At 54.8% G+C, this 18,280-nt stretch overlaps 1 protein-coding gene across 2 annotated transcripts; it reads left to right on the forward strand.

Moving 5' to 3' along the window:
- The first annotated feature begins 4,778 nt into the window (after positions 1–4,778).
- Positions 4,779–16,948, forward strand: PLPP2 (phospholipid phosphatase 2). 2 transcript variants are annotated; one of them, XM_028126418.2, is made up of 7 exons: positions 4,779–4,881; positions 8,095–8,246; positions 8,471–8,748; positions 12,633–12,690; positions 12,930–13,106; positions 13,251–13,430; positions 15,519–16,948. In XM_028126418.2, exons 1-6 carry the CDS (start codon positions 4,830–4,832, stop codon positions 13,398–13,400), a joined length of 867 nt encoding a protein of 288 aa, XP_027982219.1. In that variant the 5' UTR covers positions 4,779–4,829; the 3' UTR covers positions 13,401–13,430; positions 15,519–16,948. The 2 variants fall into 2 exon arrangements, with proteins under 2 accessions (XP_027982219.1, XP_027982218.1); XM_028126417.2 differs by lacking the exon at positions 15,519–16,948 and having other exon boundaries at positions 13,251–15,499.
- Positions 16,949–18,280: the final 1,332 nt, after the last annotated feature.

An 18,280-nucleotide genomic window follows, 5' to 3' on the forward strand; every position in this document is an offset into this window, starting at 1 on the left:
AGGTCTGTCTCCGATGGCATTGCTTGTTGTGGGTTTGGCGCTGGCAGGTTGATGGGGATGCACTTAGGTGTAACTTGTCCGCAGAGCTGTTAGGGCTTACGGGCGGTGCCTCTCTAAATTTGGGGTGTCTTGGCCATTGTTTCTCCTGACATCTCTGCTGCCCCCCCGCCCCAGTGTCTGGCTGCACAAGGTGACACCAGCCTCTCAGACGCCGGCCAGTCCCCCACGTTCTTTAACTCATACCTTGTACATTTTGGTTCTAGTATGTGTATTTGGCTTTTTCCCTTTCTCTACTGAAATTCTTCATTTTCTACCTTTTCCTGTAGAAACAACCTGAATCTTCATTGTTTTCACCTGTGGGTCACTTCTGGCTATTACTTCTCTTAACCGTTTTCCTCTGGATTGTGGGTCCCCATTTCTCCAGTTTTGCTGGTTATTTTATTTTTTTTAAGATTTTATTTATTTATTTTACAGAGAGAGGGAGAGAGTAGGGGGAACAGCAGAGGGAGAGGGAGAAGCAGGCTTCCCGCCAAGCAGGAAACCCGATGCGGGGTTCCATCCCAGGACCCTGGGATCATGATCTGAGCCGAAGGCAGACGTTTAACACACTGAGCCACCCAGGCGCCCCTTGCTGGTTATTTTAAACGAGTCATTTTCCTCGTGTTGATGCGGACACACGAAGGCCCCGGCCAGGCTGTCCTGCGACTGTGGCTGCTGTGGGAGTTGGCATCCGTCTCCCTCAGTCCTCTCGGCAGCCGTGGTGCTGGAAGCCGCAGCTACTGGACTTGCCCCTGTGGTCCATGCAGGAAGCATGTGTCCTTTCCCCAGTGGCTCCAGCAGAAGCCCCTGGATATCAAGGCTTGTGCCCGGGACTGAACGAGTGACTGGCCACCTGGAGTGGGCACTGGCCGAGGTGGAGGGGGAACAGGAGCAGAGAGCGTGTGGGCGGCGGGAGCGGCAGCTGGGTCTGGAGGAGCGCGGAGGCCGCAGGGCAGTGTTGGGCCAGGCGACAGGAGGTGTGTTTGGGAGGTAGCAGGGGCAGAGTTGTGCTTTAGGGAGACTGGCTGGGAGTGGACACCAGGGGCCGCGTTGCTCGGCCTGCACCACAGGTGGAGCCCTGGCTGTGAAGATGGCACCTATAAGGAACAAGCAGCTCATGCTCTCTGCCCTGACTCAGGGAACGCCGACCCCAGGCTGAGGGTCCTTTAGTCACTAGGCCACGTTCATTCAGTCGGCACGGATTGGGTGCCTGCTGGGTGCTGGCCTCTGCCCCGGCAGCTCCGGGCTGGGGAGGAGGGGATGATACGCAGACACACAGAAATGATGCCAGCGCTTCCAGGAGGTGGCGGACACGGCGGGGGGGTGGGGGTGGGGTTAGGGTTAGCAACTTAACCGGGGATTCGGAATTCACTGATGTTAGCTTCTGAACTGAAGGTGACCGCAAGTACCTGCCCCACTGTTTCCCGTTCGATTAACCCTCCAGGGTGCTTCCTAAGGAGTTAGGCTCTCGGTCAAGCAGGTCAGTAGAGTCTCAGGGCTTAGGTACCCTCCAGTGCCCGTTATGCAGATGGACAGACTGGCCTGTCACAGCCCCCCAGGGGTACAGGCTCGACTCCAGGACCCTTAGCGGGGGCAAAGCCCCAAGTCTGGAAGAACTCCACTGTGGCCTTTCTGAGCCCCAAGAGTATACTTTCAGGTAATCTCTACACCCGACACGGGGCTCGAACTTAGCTCCCAGAGAAGTACATAAAGCCCGGGAGTGGTGCACTCAGGTGGCACCCACTGTGTGCCAGGCACCTTTCTGCCCACCTCCCAGGCATCTCTCCCTAATCTTCGCTACACTTGGAGACACCTCGAGCCCATCAGGTTGACGAGAACTGACCATTTCTGAGCCCTGAGCTCCACTCCCTCGTGGATCACCAGGCACCAAGGACTTGGTTCTGTCTTTAGGGAACATAGACAAGTCCCTGGGACCCAGCTGGGGGCTCAGTCTGCCACCTGTAGGTAGGGGAGGAACTGTCCAGGTCTGGTCTCCAGTCCAGGCTCTGTTCCTCAAGCAGGCCTCACTGGCCTGGGGTTCTCTCTGTACAGACTCCTTGCAATGTGGAGGATGCCAGCTAGCAGATGCAGGAGCTCTGACCGCGATCCTACCCTTAATGCTAATCCTTGCTGCCCTCATTAGATTTTAATCCTGACCCTGCCCAGGTGTTTTTAAGGACTGCGTGAGACTGAGGTCAGCGGGGAGGGCAGTGGTTCCAGTCCCATGTGGGGCCCCCAGCCATGCTGTTCTCCAGGCTCGTCTTCCTACCCAAGGTTTCTGTGCCCACAGGAACCTCCCCTAGAGACCTCCTGGGTCCCACCTGCAGCCCCGACTCAGGCCATCCCCAGTACCATGCCTCCTCTGCCAGGCTCCTCCCAGCGATCTCCCCACCCAGCACACAATAGGTGCTCAATAAAGAACCCACCTTGGGCGCCTGGGTGGCTCAGTTGGTTAAGCAACTGCCTTCGGCTCAGGTCATGATCCTGGAGTCCCGGGATCGAGTCCCACATCGGGCTCCCTGCTCAGCGGGGAGTCTGCTTCTCCCTCTGACCCTCTTCCCTTTCGTGCTCTCTATCTCTCATTCTCTCTCTCTCAAATAAATAAATAAAATAAAATCTTAAAAAAAAAAAAAAAGAACCCACCTTTCCTCGACTCCAGTAGAGCGCTTCACTTTCTCTACCTTAACTGAGAATGGGTAGTCACCCCGAGGTTAAAGTGAGAAAAGTTCAGTAATAAGGAGGCCAGGTAACATTTATGGAACGTTTTGCCGGGCTGTTGCCTCATATATAACTGATGTTACATGCTGTGGATGCTGTTCACATATAACTCATCAGGTAATTCTTACAAAAACCGTGATCCACTACGTGCGGCCTGAATGAGTGAACGAGTGAATAAGGGAGCTGGAGCCCGGGACTTGCCTCTCCCTGAGGTCCGCCCCGCTCTGTGAGTGGCAGCTGGAAAGCCAGTGAGCAGAGCCTGAGCCCATCTGGGCGGGGCCGCGCCTGCCGGAGTCGGAGACGTGCTGGATCCAGCTCAGCCTGAAAGCGGCCTCTGCAACAGCACCACCCCTGCCCAGACACCGGAAAAACCCTCCCGCCTGGAGGAAGAAGTCTAGGGACGGAGGAGGAAGCTGCATTTTTTTAGGATGTGCGCTCCCCTCCCCCCCCACCCCCAACTCCTTGCAGTGTGCGGTTGGAAAGGGGAGGGTGCTGGGCATGTGCGTCCCACACCGTCTCTCCGCCACACCACAGACGGAAAATCCGAGTCCAGGAGTTTCCATGCTGGACTTTGTCATGTCCCGGGGCGGGGTGGGGTAGGGTGGCGTGGGCTGAGTTATTTTGAGTGTGCGTATGGGCAGTGCCTCTGCCGGCTGCCCAGAGCAGGTAAAGTAGTCTGGGGTGCAGAGGAGCTGGCCCTCAGACATCCCGCCCCCCAACCGTAATGGCCAAAGAGCCCGAGATCCGCTGTGCACTGCCCCCCGACTTCTACCTAACCCTAACCCTAACCCTTGGCTCCCTCCTGGAACCCCCTGCACCCCGCAAGTGCCGGTGTCCGGTCATCCTCCTAGGAAGCAGGGTCAGTGGGGCTCTGTGTGGAAGCCCCAGTTGCCTGACCTTGGGTCAGGGGCTGCCTGTCTCTGGATCTGACTCCTTTCATCTCTAAAAAGGGCCGAGAAACATCCTCTGTTTTAGGACTGTTGGAGGAGCTGGGGTGGTGAATGTGTTTTCGAGGTCAAGGGAGCAGACCCTGGGGCCGGGCCCCCTGGGTTCAAGTCCCAGCTCTGCTTCTACCCATTGCGTGACCTAGAAAGAGGGATAGAACCTCACGTGTCATGTTTCCTGCCAGGTCAAGGCTGGGCTCTCTCCAAGGCTTCTCAGAAAGTTTCAGCCCAAAGGATCTAGTAATGGCCCCTTGGGCCTTCGTTTCCCTGACTTGGATGCTCGTGACTGTTGGGCGCCTCCCAGCTCAGGGTTCCCTAGGACCTAGGTGAGGTGCGGGGCATAGACTCTTTTCAGCTCCTGCCCCCTCTGTTTGCTCTTGTTAGGGTTGGGACAGTGTGCTACATGGGAGCGGGGCCCGGTGCCAACATCCTCCAGGGTGGGTGTTGAGGAACTTGACCTTCTGAAATGCCACGCATCACAGGAATGCCAGGATTTTAAGCATTAGGCGTGAAGAAAAACCCCTGCAATGAAGCCAGGACACTCCATCAGTTTTGGGGCACTTCCTGACTCAGAGGTAGTCAGATGTACCCAGCATCTGGGTACGAGGAAACCCGGGGACACGTCCTGCCGGGTCTGCCCTCTCGCGCGCTCCACCGTGCGTGCGTGGGTGCCTTCCTTCCTTCTGGCCACCTGCCCCTTCCCCGACCCAGCCGGCCCAACCTGCGGGTGACGCCCTGGCGGGCTCTGGACCGCTGTCCCTCAGCCTCAGTCTCCCGCCTGCGGTGGGGAAGTGCCGGGCGCAGACGACCCCTACCGCCTCCAGACCCGGCCGGGGTCTCCCGCCCTCCCACGCAGGCACTCTCCACCCCGCCCCTCCCGGCTCGCCGCAGCGGGGCGGGGCGGGGCGGGGCGGGGCGGGGCGGGACGGGGGCAGAGTCCGCCCCCTCCCCTCGGGCTGCTCCGCCCTGGCCCCGCCGCTCCCCTGCCTTCCCCTCCACGCCCCGCCCTGCCCTGGCAGGGCCTGGCTCCGCGGCCATGTGACCCCGCGGCCTGGCCGGGCGCGACGGGACGCGCTGGGACCGGCGTCGGGGGTCGCGGGCGCGGCCCGGGGCGGGGGCGGGGGCGGCATGGAGCGGCGGTGGGTCTTCGTACTGCTCGACGTGCTGTGCGTGCTGGTCGGTAAGAGTCGCGCGACCCGTGTGGTGGGGGAGGACCGCCCGCCCGGCGGTACACGCCCCGGGCCCCCGAAGGTTGGTTTGTGGGGGCGGATCAGGCAGGCCCCTCGGGGCGCGGGACCTCGCGGACTGCCTCCGCGGCCCGGTGCCAGCGGGCTCCCTTCCCGGCCTCGGTTTCTCCCGGCCGTCCCGGGTTACCCCGCCCGCTGCAGCAGGAAGTCGCAGCCGAGGGGCTGCACGCGCCTCCCTCCCCGCCGCACCCGGCCGGGGCGGTGATTCAGGAGGGCGGCGGTCCGGGTTTGGGGCGCGGCCGCGGGTCACCCGGGCGGACCTCCACCCCCTGTCCCAGGATCGACGTCCCCAGCGGGCACACAGCTGGTCGGTGGGAGTCGGACCCCCTGCTCGGGCGGGGGAGAGATGGAGAGAAAGGCTGGGCCCCGGGCTACCCGTGAACCCGGCGCCTCCGGCGGCCCGGACCAAACCTGTCGGGCGGGTTTGCGGGCCAGGCTGGGGGAGGGGGCGGCCGGAGGCCCCCTCCCCGCCCTTCCCCCAGGGTCCCGGGAACAAAGGCCGAGTGTTTGCTCTGGGGCTGTGCGGACAATGGCCCCAGAATTCTACCCTCGGCGCGGGGAGGGGCCCCTCGGGCCTAAATCGCCCCCCCCAGGACCGCTCCCTCCCCGCCCCCATTTGGGGTTCCTGCTCCTCCGCCGGGGTCGGAGGGGTAATCCCTGACGGATTGGAAAGGCAAGTCTCTCCTCCTGAGCCCCAGACCCTAACCCTGACCTCTTTGGAGTGGGCCGGTTGGCAGCAGGAAGAAGTCCCCAGGGGGCGTCTGCCAGCCCTAGCGGTCATTTATTGAATACCTGTTATTTATATTTAAACATCTGTGTGGCACCTCCTGTATTCTAGACGAGAAGTGACATGCACATAATGAAGCCATTTCCACCAAACAGTCCGTCGGGCAGGTTCTCTTTGCCCAGAGAGGTTCAGGCACCTGCTGGAGGTCACACAGCAGCTACCCGTGGTGCTGAGATTAGGTTGTGTGTTGGTTGCTTCTTTGTGCCAGGAGCTAGAGGCCCAGGCAGACCTGGCTCCCATTCTTGAAGCTTCAGCCCATAAAAAGCTGAGTTTCATAGGGTGACAAGGGGGCCCTGATGAAAATATGGGCTGTGTGTGTGTGTGTGTGTGTGTGTGTGTGTGTGTGTGTGTGTGTTGGAGGGGGTGGTGATGTAAAGGCAGGGATGTTCTGCAGGTGTCTGCCATGAGGGCATGAGCCAGTGTCCTAGGCAGAGAGAGGCCCCAGATCCAGTGCTCGGAGCTCTACTTCCCAAACCCACAGCTCTGGTTCCAGTCGAGGGTGACTGAGTCTGCACTGGAAGGGGCTGGGGGACAGGAATTGGGAGACTGACCTCGCTGCCCAGGCACCTTGTACCAGCCTCTTTGCCCTGCTCTGGGGGCAGGGATGAGGCTTAACTTGATGTCTCAGCATATTCTGACCCTGGCCTCCCCCCACCCCCAACTCTGGGGGGCTCCTCCCTGGCTTCTCGGCCTCCAGCCTTGCCCTCACTGATGTACGAAAACATGCTCTGTTCCTTTGTTCCCAACTGTCTGATGCCTCCCCGCTCACTCCCAGCAAGATTCCCATTCTTTTTTTTTTTTTTTTTTTAAGATTTTTTAGAGAGAGAGAGACCGCGGGAGTGGGAACTCAAGCGGGGGGAGTGGGAGAGGGAGAAACAGGCTCCCTGCTGAGCAGAGAGCCTGATCCCAGGGTCCTGGGCATCGTGACCTGACACAAAGGCAGACGCTTAACCACTGAGCCACCCAGGCGCCCCAAGATTCCCCTTCATATAATACCCTCCACCCCCAGCCCCCAGCTCTCCAGCTCTGCAGGCATGGACCCACCTCTGGACCTTTGCACTGGCTGTTACCTCTCCCTGGTGCTCTTCTCCAGATCTGCCCTGACCTTCCTCAGCTCCCTCAAGCCACCTTTTCTGTGTGGCCTACCTGACAAGCCCATAGCCTCCCTGATTCCAGTTGCGGTCCCTAAGCCTCACAGCTCCGTGGGCAGACCTCTGTGTTTCCTGACTCAGCACTAAGTTTGGTCTCTTGGGAGGAGGAGGAGTTGGCCTTGTCCCTGACTCCTGTGGTATTCAGGCCACAGAAGAGTCACACCCTTTTATACTTGTCACCTGCCGTGCTGGGGGCAAAGGACACCCTGCCTGTATTTGTCACCCTCAGCTCAGCAGGGCCCTGGGACCCCAGAGCCACAGCTGCTGAAACTTGTGGCTCCTGAACGTGTCTTTGGATCGAGCTGTGGAGGCCCTTGGTCTGCCCAGGGGTCTGCCCAGGGTCTGTAGGCATCTCAGCTCTGCCCCTTACTGTGGTGTGTCCCTGGTCTCTCTGGCTGGCTGTAGAGTGAAGGGCAGGGAGTTCTCTCTTTTAAAAGATGCTTATTTTTTTTTTTAAAGATTTTATTTATTTATTTGAGAGAGAGAGAGAGAATGAGAGATAGAAAGCACGAGAGGGAAGAGGGTCAGAGGGAGAAGCAGACTCCCTGCTGAGCAGGAAGCCCGATGTGGGACTCGATCCCGGGACTCCAGGATCATGACCTGAGCTGAAGGCAGTCGTTCAACCAACTGAGCCACCCAGGCGCCCTAAAAGATGCTTATTAAACATGGGCGCAGGCCGAGCCCTGGGAAGGCTCCAGGGACAGCCTTGAGCATGGCGGACCCCCCTCGTGTGCTTGGTGAACTCAGGTATCACACGGTGCATAAATACAAGCGTGCCAAGAGACATGGAGAACAGACATTTCATCTATGAAAGGGGTGCCAAGGTGTCAGGAAGGTGGCTGGATGGAGCTGTTTGGAGGGAAGTCAGAGATGTTTTGGGCAGTGAGGACGGGTGCCAGGTTCCTGTTTGGGTGCCTGTGGAGTTTGCTCAGGGAGGAGACAGGAGGCTGGAGGGAAGTGAGGAAGGGGAGGGGCTGGGAGATGTGGGGTGGGGGCTGTACAATGGGCCTGGGGAGGATTTTGGTGTTTATCTGTGGATGATGGGGAATCACGAGGGGGTTTTAATGGGGCAGCAGCCTCCCATTTGCCAGGCTGGTGTGGAGGTGGGAAACCAGGGGACCAAGGCAGGTGGCCCTGGGGCTTTGCTGGTGGGGGCGTGCAGCTGGGGGAGAACCATGTGGCCACTGGCTTCTCTCCCCTGCCCCCAGCCTCTCTGCCTTTTGCCATCCTGACGCTTGTGAACGCCCCATATAAGCGAGGGTTCTACTGTGGAGATGACTCCATCCGATACCCCTACCGTCCAGACACCATCACACATGGGCTCATGGCTGGGGTCACCATCACGGCCACCATCATCCTTGTAAGGCAGAAGAGGCTTGGAGGGTGGGGGCTGGGGTGTGGGATGGTCTTTGGGGAAGAGGACCCCCTTTGGAGTTCCCACAACCCCAGCCAACTCAGGGAGGCTGGGAGCCCTTAACCCCCTTCCGTGGGGAGGGCCCAGGCCCAGGGAGCCAGGGCTGGTGGACATGCTCACAGCCGGTGCCCCAGCCCTGCCGCAAGGCCCCATGGCTGCTCCCTGTGCAGGTCTCAGCTGGGGAGGCCTACCTGGTGTACACAGACCGCCTCTATTCCCGCTCCGACTTCAACAACTACGTGGCCGCCGTCTACAAGGTGCTGGGCACCTTCCTGTTTGGGGCTGCAGTGAGTCAGTCGCTGACAGACCTGGCCAAGTACATGATCGGCCGCCTGCGGCCCAACTTCCTGGCGGTGTGTGACCCTGATTGGAGTCGCGTCAACTGCTCCATCTACGTGCAGGTGGAGAGGGTGTGCAGGGGAAACCCCGCCAACGTCACCGAGTCCAGGTGGGTGCCGGGATAGCAGCCTTCACTCTGGGCCATGCTGGGGGCCCCCAGCTGCAGATATTCCCAGCCCTGGGGGAGGAGTGGGCCCTGCAGGAGGACCCTTAGGAACTGAATGTGGAAGAATGAGAAGGTTAAGGAGGCAACTCCCTGAGCAGAGGATTGTGGGGGTGAGGCCGGGTGGGGCCTGTGGGCCTGGGGGGTGTGGGGGGCATGAGGTGGGGCGGGATGTCAGACCCCGCTGGCCTGCTTCTCTGCTTTGTACTCTCGCAGTCTCTGATCAACTTTTCCATTAATTGCCATTACTGTTTTCCTTTTTATTATTTTATTTTATTTTTTTAGTAAGTGTTGTGATACGTCAGGTTTCTTTTTTTAAGATTTTATTTATTCATTTGAGAGAGAGAGCACGAGTGGTGGGGGTGGGGGCAGAGGGTGAAGCAGACTTCCCACTGAGCAGGGAGCCTGATGCAGGGCTCAATCCCAGGATCCTGGGATCATGACCTGAGCAGAAATCAGGAGTCAGATGCTTAACCAGATGAGCCACCCAAGCATCCCCTTATTTTCCTTTTTAAAAGATTGAAATAAAATTCACATAGCTAGGGGTGCCTGGGTGACTCTGTTGGTGAAGCGTCTGCCTTCAGTTTAGGTCATGATCTCAGGGTCCTGGGATCGAGTCCCACATCGGATCGGGCTCCCTGCTCCGCGGGAAGCCTGCCCCTCTCTCTCCCTCTGCTGCTCCCCCCCCCCCGCTTGCGCTCGCTCGCTCTCCAATCAATCAATCAATCAATCAAATCTTTAAAAAAATTCACATAGCTAAAATTCACGAATTTAACTATTTTAATGGGTACAATTCATTGATTTTTTTTAGTAAATCACAGTGTTGTGCACCCATCTCCACTATCTTACTCCAGAATATTTTCATCACCCCAAAAAGAAGCTCCATGTCCATTAGTTACCAGCACCCTATCCGTCCGCCCATCCGCATCCCAGTCCCCAGCCCCTGGCACCCACCAGCCCCCTCCTGTTGTGGTCATGCCTTTCCTGATGATTCACAAATGCGGAGTCCCACACCATGTGGCCTCTCATGTCTGGCTTCCTTAATGTTTCAAAGCTTACCCGTGTCTTAGCGTCTGTGTGTGTTTGCAGCACCTGTTTTGGGGCTCTTGTTCAGTGGGTGTGTCTCTGTGATTGTTTTGTCTTCCTGATGGATGTGCCGGTTCTCACTGTGAGCCCTTTGTCTCCCCTAGTGGTTTTGTTTTCAGTGTCTGTTTTGTCTCCCAGCAGTGTAGCCACACTGGCTTTCTTGTGGTTGCTGTTTGCATGGAATATTTTTACCATTTGTGTACTTTTCAACCTATTTGTATGTTTGAACCTAAAGTGAGTCTCTAGTAGCCAGCCTAAAGTTAGGTTATTTTGTAAATCTATTTTGTAATCTCTGCCTTTTAATTGGAGAGGTTAATACATTTACATTCATTGTAACTACTGATCAGGAACGGCTTCTGCTGTCTTGTTACTTGCTTTCTACATAGTCTGTTTTTATGTTGACTTTTACATTTTCTTCATTACTGCCTTCTTTTATGTTAAATAGTTGACTATGTAAGGAGTTTGTGGCCATATGGCGCTACCCCCTTATGAGATTATTTTCACAAATTATATTTTTATACATCGTGTGTTCATCAACTTAGATTTATAATTACTATTTTATGCAGTTTTTAAAACATTGAGGTATAATTGGCATATACCACCGTATTAGTTTTAGGTACACAACACAACAACATTTGTATTTATCTTGAAATGGTCACCGCAGTAAGTCTAGCTAACAACCGTCTCTGTATATGCAGTTAAAAAAAATTATTAGAAAAACCAGGAATCATTAGCCACAAGTATATTAATACTGATGTTTGTATTGTGTAATTACCTTTGCTGGTGCTTCTCAGGTCTTTGTGTGAGTTTGACTTACTGTCTAGTACCCTTCGTTTCTCCTGAAAAGACTCCCTTGTGGTATTTCTTATAGGGCAGGTATTGGAGCAATGAATTATCAGTTTTTGTTTATCTGGGAACGTCTTAATTTCTCCTTCATTTTTAGGGGATAACTTTGCTAGATATAGAATTCTTGGTTCCTTTGAATGTGCCATCCCGCTGCCTCTGGCTTCCAGGGCTTCTGATGAGAAACCAGCTGCAAACCGAATTGTACTGAGGGCCCTTGTTCAGGAGGAGTTTCTTCTCTTGCTACTTGCACGATTCTCACTGACTGTCCTTTGGCAGGTTGATTACACTGTGTCTCTCTAAGTTTCTCCTTTGAGAGTTCATCAAGCTTCTTGGGTGTGTCGATTAATGTTTTTGATCCAATTAGGGAAGTGTTCAGCCATTATTTCTTCAAAGACTCTGCCCCTGTGTACCTCTCCCCTCTTTGGGTTCCCACTGTGTGGGTGGAGTCCCTGGTGCCCACTTCTGTTTCTCCCCTTTTTTTTTTTTTTTTTTTACTCTCCGTTTGTCCGACTGAATTGTCTCCGTCGACTTGTGTCCGTGGTTACTCTTCTGCCCATTCAGATCTGCTAGTGATCTTTTCATTTTGGATACTGCTCTTTTCAGCTCCAGAATTTCTGTTTGGTTCCTTTAGATAACCTCTGTCTCTTGGTTAGTATTCTCTATTTAGTGAGACATTGTGTAGCTCTTTGAACAGATTTTAAATGGCGGTTGAAACGTCTTTGTCCAGTAAGTCTAGCGCCTGGGCTTCCTCAGGGACAGCTTCTATTAATAGATGTTTTTCCCCTGTGTGTTGGACACACTTTTTTTCCCTGCATGCTCTGTACTTATTTGGTTGAAAACTGGGCATTTTTTATATTGTAATGTAGCAACTCTGGAAATCGGATTGTAGTCCCCTTCCCAGGGATTGTTGTTGGTGTTTGTTACAGTTGTTGGTTGGTCGGTTAGCGACCTTTCTGAACTAATTTTGCAAATTCTGTATTCTTTGTCATGTGTGGTCATGAAGTTCTTTCTCTTAGCTGGGTGATCAGCTAGTGATTTGATAGAGATTTCCTTAGACACCTGGCCCCAGGAGAAATCTATCTCTCAGAGTTTACAGATGGGCTCTGTGTGCTGTGCTGGGCCTGCCTTCAGTGTGCAGCCAGGCTTTCTGTTTGTTGTGCAGTACCTGAAGGTCAGCCAGAGGTGAGAGCAAAGGGCTTCTTTCCGGAGCTTCCTCGTAGGTCTTTGTGCTTCAGCTGCTGTGCATCACCCTGGAGAGCAGTGACAAACATTTGTTGTAAATGTTTCAGAGCAATGCCCCAGGTAGCTGCCTCAGCACCGGGAGAGTGGGGTACAGCCCCTCAGATCCACCAGATGGGGTCCAAACAGACAATCACAATTCTGTGCAGAGAGGTCTGTTCTGCTCTTGGTACATGTGGCCACTGTCAGTGCACTTCTGTTTGTACAGATGTTTTTCATTTCTCTTACAGACGGCTGGACCTTTGGAGTTTCTTTCTTGGCTGCTTTCTCTTATCCACTTATGTCCTTTTTGCTAAAACTTGAATTTAATTCTTGTGTCAAGTACCACAGATGGAAAATAATCCTGAAACTGTGGTGTTAACTGTTTGCCAAACACAGTTGTCTGCCCTGGTTCCAAGTCTGTGGCCTACAATGTCCTTGTTAAAGACTGTGAGCCCCAGTTGGGGACTTTCTGTTGCATGGTCAGAGAAGGGAAAAGGGGCCATGTTTCCCCATAAAACCCTCCCTGTGCTGGTACCCAGACTGTGGGAAACACAGTGAGATGGGGGCCCTGGGGGTTTCAAAAGCAGAAATGGGAGTGAGCTCCCCCATCTCTGAGCCTGGGCCCTGGGCTCTGTTCTCTGTGCGGCCCTCCTGATGCCTGTCCTCTCCTTTCTTAGGCTGTCTTTCTATTCCGGACACTCCTCCTTCGGGATGTACTGCATGATGTTCTTGGCGGTGAGTCTTTTTCTCAGGAATGGCTTGTGGGACTGGCCAAGTCGCTGCCTTCCCTGGGCCTCAGTTTTTCCTTCTGTAGAAGAGGTGGGTGGAGGTGGTGATGGGTTGTTGGGCTGACAGGTGTGGAGGCCCCCGGCCTTCTGGCTCCATGTTCCCGGCCCCAGAGCTCCCATCTGTGCCCTGGTTGTGGGGTGAGCTCGGCTGGCTCCTAGGCTGATGGCTGCCCTCTGGCCCCCCAGCTCTATGTGCAGGCGCGGCTCTGCTGGAAGTGGGCGAGGCTCCTGCGGCCCACAGTGCAGTTCTTCCTGCTGGCCTTTGCACTCTACGTTGGCTACACCCGTGTGTCTGACCACAAGCACCACTGGAGCGATGTCCTCGTTGGCCTCCTGCAGGGGGCGCTCGTGGCCATCCTCACCGTGAGCTCCTGGGCTTGACGTCCGCTGTGTCCTGGGACCCTCCTGTCCTCCCCACTCGTGTTCCCCCTCGGAGCCCATTCCTCACCCCCACTGCCTTGCCGGGTCCCCTCCCCTGCTCCCAGCAGCTCTTGCCTTCTCTCCTAGGTTTGCTGCATCTCCGACTTCTTCAAGTTCCGGCCTCCACAGCGCTGCCTGGAGGAGGAGGAGCTGGGACGGAAGCCCAGCCTGGCACTGACGCTGACCTTGGGTGAGGCTGACCGCAACCACTGTGGGTACCCGGTCTCCTCCTCCTGAGGCAGGGCCCCGGGCTCTGGGTCCAGCTAGGTATGAGCTGTGTTTATGGCCCTGGCTGGGCCCTCCCCCGGGGTGGTGATGGGGGCTCTGGATGGGCTCCAGGTGCCCCGTGCTGGCGGTTGGCAGGTGTTCCACCAACCCCACCTCTTGTGCACTGGACCCATGGCCTGGGGGTGCACAGTGCGGCCCCAGTGTTGGGAAGGGGGACCCTGTGCTCTCAGCTCCCTCAGAACCCCCTTTTGTTGGATTAGAGAGCTCCAGATAGATGCTGTTTTTGTAAAGTGTAATGTATATGTGGACTTTTAGTAAAATAGAGAGTGTTTGCTCGACACGTGGTGTCAGCCTCTGTTCTTACGGCCATTCTGAGCACGGTTCCTGCAGCAGATGGGGGGACGCTTCCCTGCTGGGGGCTCAGCGGAGCTCAGGTGTCAGAGAAGCTGGTGGCAGTGTTGTCGTCTGGAGACGCAGGGAGAGTGGCCCACTCCCTCCCTGGCCTCACCCCGTGTGTGTCTTCATCTGGCTGTGGACTTGTATTGATCACACCCTTTAATAAGCTGGTAAACCTCAGTGTTCCCTGAGTTGTGTGAGCCCTAGGAGAGCAGGTCGTGGGAACGTGCAGTCTAGTCAGTGGGTCAGAAGCACTGGTAACGGCCTGGGGCTGGTGGCATTCTCGGAGGTGGGTGTGGTCTTGTAGGACTGAGTCCTTAACTGGATGCTCTCTGCGGGCAGACTGTCCGAATTGAGTTCTCAGACACTACCCCCCACCCCCCAATGTCGAAATTGGGTCTGGAAACCAGAAGAATTGCTGTTTGTGACCTGGTTAAGTGAACAAGGTGAATGAAAGTAACAGCCAGGCCCTCACGGGCTTCCTCTGGTCCTGTCAGCAAGGGGGAAGGCTGGAGGAAGCAGGCACAGCTTGGCACAGCGCCCAGGGCAAGGGTCCGGCACAGCTGTACGAGGCTCCTGCTATTGTCTGGGCCCCAAGGAGGGCTCGGGTTGGGGAAACTCCGAGTTCAAGTTAGGGTGCAGAATTTGTCTCCATGGCCCTCCCCTCACAGTAGGGAGGCCTTTGCTGAAAGCCCCCCACCCTCCCCTAGTACAGGCCCCCCAATGGAAACACTCGAGCAGAAATTCAGATGGAGCTCAGAGCCTATCAGAGGGGCTGGAGATCCGGCTGGCAGCCTCAGGTGGCCTGCAGGGCTGCGCCCCAGGTCTGCCGCTGTGGAGCCTGAAAGGTCCCCGGTGGGGTGTGGGCCTAGGGCCGGACTTCTTATCCCCTTTCCGCTCGGGGATATTCTCCCTCCCTCCAACGGACCCTGCCCTCGATCCTCCCGTCTCAGCAGCGCCCACCTTTAACGGACGTGCCTGGGCCTCCTGGGGCTCCAAGTCTGTCTGCGTCCGGCCTTCCTGGAGGACTTGTCCTGATTCTTCCCTGCTAGTCACGCACATGGGGCTCCAGAACCAGCTCCTCTTCCTCTGTCCTCAAATGACAACTCCCCGCCATTCACAGAAGTGAACAGCAGGGAAGTAAAATGGAGACTAACTGCTAGAAATACATACTTTTTAAAAAAGAAGATGTGGGGGCGCCTGGGTGCTTCAGTCAGTTAAGTGTCTGCCTTCGGCTCAGGTCGTGATCCCAGCGAGCCCTGAGTCGGGCTCCCTGCTTGGCGGGGAGTCTGCTTCTCCCTCTCCCTCTCCCTCTGCCTGCCTCTGCCCCAGCTTGTGCTCTCTCTTTCTCAAATAAATAAAATCTTAAAAAAAAAAAAAAAATGTGTTCAAAACCTTAGTGTAGGGGAAACCTTTTGTAATTGGGGAAAACAGAGAAAGTGAAATTGAGGAAAATCCGGGGTCTGGGCCAGAGCAGTGGCTCAAGAAACAGAAGGCACTGTGAGTGGTGGGTCCCTGGAGCAGGGAGACGCGAGCGAGATGCCAGGCCTCTGGAGCGGGCTGTGAAGGGGCTGGCACCTTGAGACGATTGTAGAACGTACGGAGCTCCCTGTTCCAAGGACAGTGTAAATGGTGGGTTTGGTTTTTGTACTAAATATGTGTAAAACAGGTTACTTATTTTTAAGTGTTTTATTTGTCCCCAGAAGCTGTTTTATTCCATACCCCTCTCAGGGTGTTCCGGTCAGGCCTCAGCATGATGACATAGCCTGGGGGCAAAGACGCAGCCTTGCAGCCCCTTGCTGGAGACAGTCTCCCCAGCCACCACGACCTTACTCTCGGTGCTGCGGCAGGTGGGGAGGAGGGAGCCGGATGCCACAGAACGCCAGCATGCTGGACATCAGGAACTCGGCTTCATCACCGTGAAGCTGCTCGGGGCTGGGGAGCCTGGGCATCCTGGGACGCAGTAGAAGGCAGTGACTGAGCCCTGGCTGCATGTGAGGAGGATGTACCCAGGCTCGGGGGGTGTGTCTGTGTCAGTGAAGGGGGCGAGGTTCCCAGCCGGACCTCAGAGGGAGCCGGGAATCTGGGAGCAGATGGGAATGACGGAGTTAGGTGCCCCTGTTAGCACCCATGGCCACACTCTTCCCTGGTGCGATGACCTTGAAGGCCAAGACCACAGTGATGCTTTGGACCAAAAGAGTGGAAACAGCCATGGTAGAAACCACTCTGAATGCAGTTTGACAGCCAATGAGGTGTAAGGAGCAGGAAAGCAGAAGGTGAAGGAGGTGAGCAAGACAGAGCTGAGGGTTCGGTGGTTGGCCTTGACCAGGAGAGGGCTCGGTGCTCCACGGAGACCATAGGACCACAGCCGTGAGGCCAGACAAACAGAGCTGTGCTAGCCAGACCCCTCTCCAGAGTCCTCAAAAGGCATAAAGGTCACAGCCTCTGGTCACAGTAAGCTTCCTGCTTACCGTTTGAGTCACAATCGTCTGGACACTTGGCACGCTTGTCTGCATTGGTGAGAAAGCGGAGGTGAACTTTCTGGGTTCAGTGGTTCTTACCGATTAGGAAAAGTTGGGACATTTTGGTACACCAGGCAGAGATGCTGGGAAGCTCTCATGTACGGCTATCCTCCTTACAGTTTCACGGAGAAAACAGTAGGTCTTTGTTTTCCTCTTTTTCCAAAGGGGATTTTTCTGTCGATTCTCCTTGGAAACTCCTAGATTCTTAGCCATGGAAATATCATTTCTCATGGCCTCTTCTCAATGCCCAACATTTCCCCTACTTTCTGATGTTTTTTGAAAAACCCTTCCTAACTGACCATTGGATGAAAAGCAGGAATTTGTTTTTGAGTTTTTTAGGTGTAAAATGCTAGTGTGGTTTTGTGGGAAATCCTGCTTCCTTTGGTATAGGTGCATACTGAAGTAATGAGGAGTGAGGTTATGTGATGTCTATAACCTACAATCTTTCATGATGCAAAAATGTGAAGCAAATGTGGCAAAATTATAATACTTGTAAAGTCTCTGCGTTTGTGTTCATTATGTCACTCTATATTTTGAGAAATTTTATAATCCAAAAAAGGAAAATTCTGCCCAAGGGAATTTTCCTAAGTTAAACAGTATCCATGCATTTCTTATTTTCCAAATGATCCGTATTTAAGTTGCAACAACATAAAATCCTGATTGAAAAACAAGATTATATTAATCTTTAATATAAATTAAATACAATTAAAAATTAATGTGGGTTACCACCTGATATAAGAAGGAGTTTTCCGGGGACGCCTGGGGGGCTCAGTCCTTAAGCGTCTGCCTTCGGCTCAGGTCATGGTCCCAGGGTCCTGGGATCGAACCCCGCATCGGGCTCCCTGCTCAGCGGGAAGCCTGCTCCTCCCTCTCCCACTCCCCCTGCTTGTGTTCCCTCTCTCAAATAAATAAATAAAATCCTAAAAAAAAAAGGGGGGCAGTTTTCCCCATTCATTAACCACAGGCAGTGGTGGTGACAGCCTTGTCCCCTTGTCACTCTGAACATATGTAAACAGAGGGAGAGGGAGGGAGATCGAATTGTAGAATTAAAAAACCTCTGATTTTTCAACACATTTTCAGCAGCTGGACAGCTCCTAGGGCTCCTCTATCAGCTGGTGGACTCCAGCCATATCTGAGACAAACATGCCAGTATTTTGGTTAGCCTGATTTTTCACAGTTGTGATTTGTGGGAAGAAGCAGCCCAGTTTATACATTTAATAGCCCAATTTTGGGTGAATCCAGGACTTTGGGTGAGAATCTCCAGTTGGGAAAAGGCTGGAACGGCTGGCCATTGGTACCTGCCCTGTAAAGGTGCACAGCTCCTCTGCATCGTGTCTTCTCCCAGCCCCCAGAGGACCCGCTCACCTCGTACATTGTCGGAGACAAATAGCCACACCTCGTCCAGCCATGGTGTGGCAGCAGCAGCAGTGTTCCCGAGGCCAGAGCGGCATCCCTGGAGGCCACCTGGAAACCGACACTTGGCACTCTGCAGAAGACCTGAGGGAACTTGGGTGACCTAAATGGGAAGGAACAAAAAAGCATGTTCCATTTTCTTTTTAGTGGAAACAATCCAGGAGGATATTTCTGTGATATCCACTTGAAAAATACACCTACCTTTCATCTGCCATGAAAAGTGCTGTGTGTATTAAACAGCTGTATTCTCCGTAAGAAGTGAGGCCATCAGGGTTTTGTTCATGGCATGTTCCACGTTCAACGTCATGGCAAGGTCTACCTGGACAAGACTGCTAAGGAGCTATTTCTAGGAGCTGCTGAGGTTTGCTGCAGCCTGTGGGGTTTTCCTTCTCCCCATCATTCCTGCCGGTGTGAAGAGCACCCCACTCCCTGAGTCCTGTGCATTCTGGTTTTCCATGGTGACAGAGGTATAAAGACACACTCTCCCAACTCTGGAGAGGACAGACGTTCAGCTCTCTCCTGCCTCATCCTCATCTCCACTTGTGGGAAATTGCAGAG

This window comes from Eumetopias jubatus, unplaced genomic scaffold, assembly GCF_037043125.1.
Source record: "Eumetopias jubatus isolate StellerSeaLion01/CBP00866 unplaced genomic scaffold, mEumJub1_p1.0 scaffold_1, whole genome shotgun sequence".
Taxonomy (NCBI): Eukaryota; Metazoa; Chordata; class Mammalia; order Carnivora; family Otariidae; genus Eumetopias; species Eumetopias jubatus.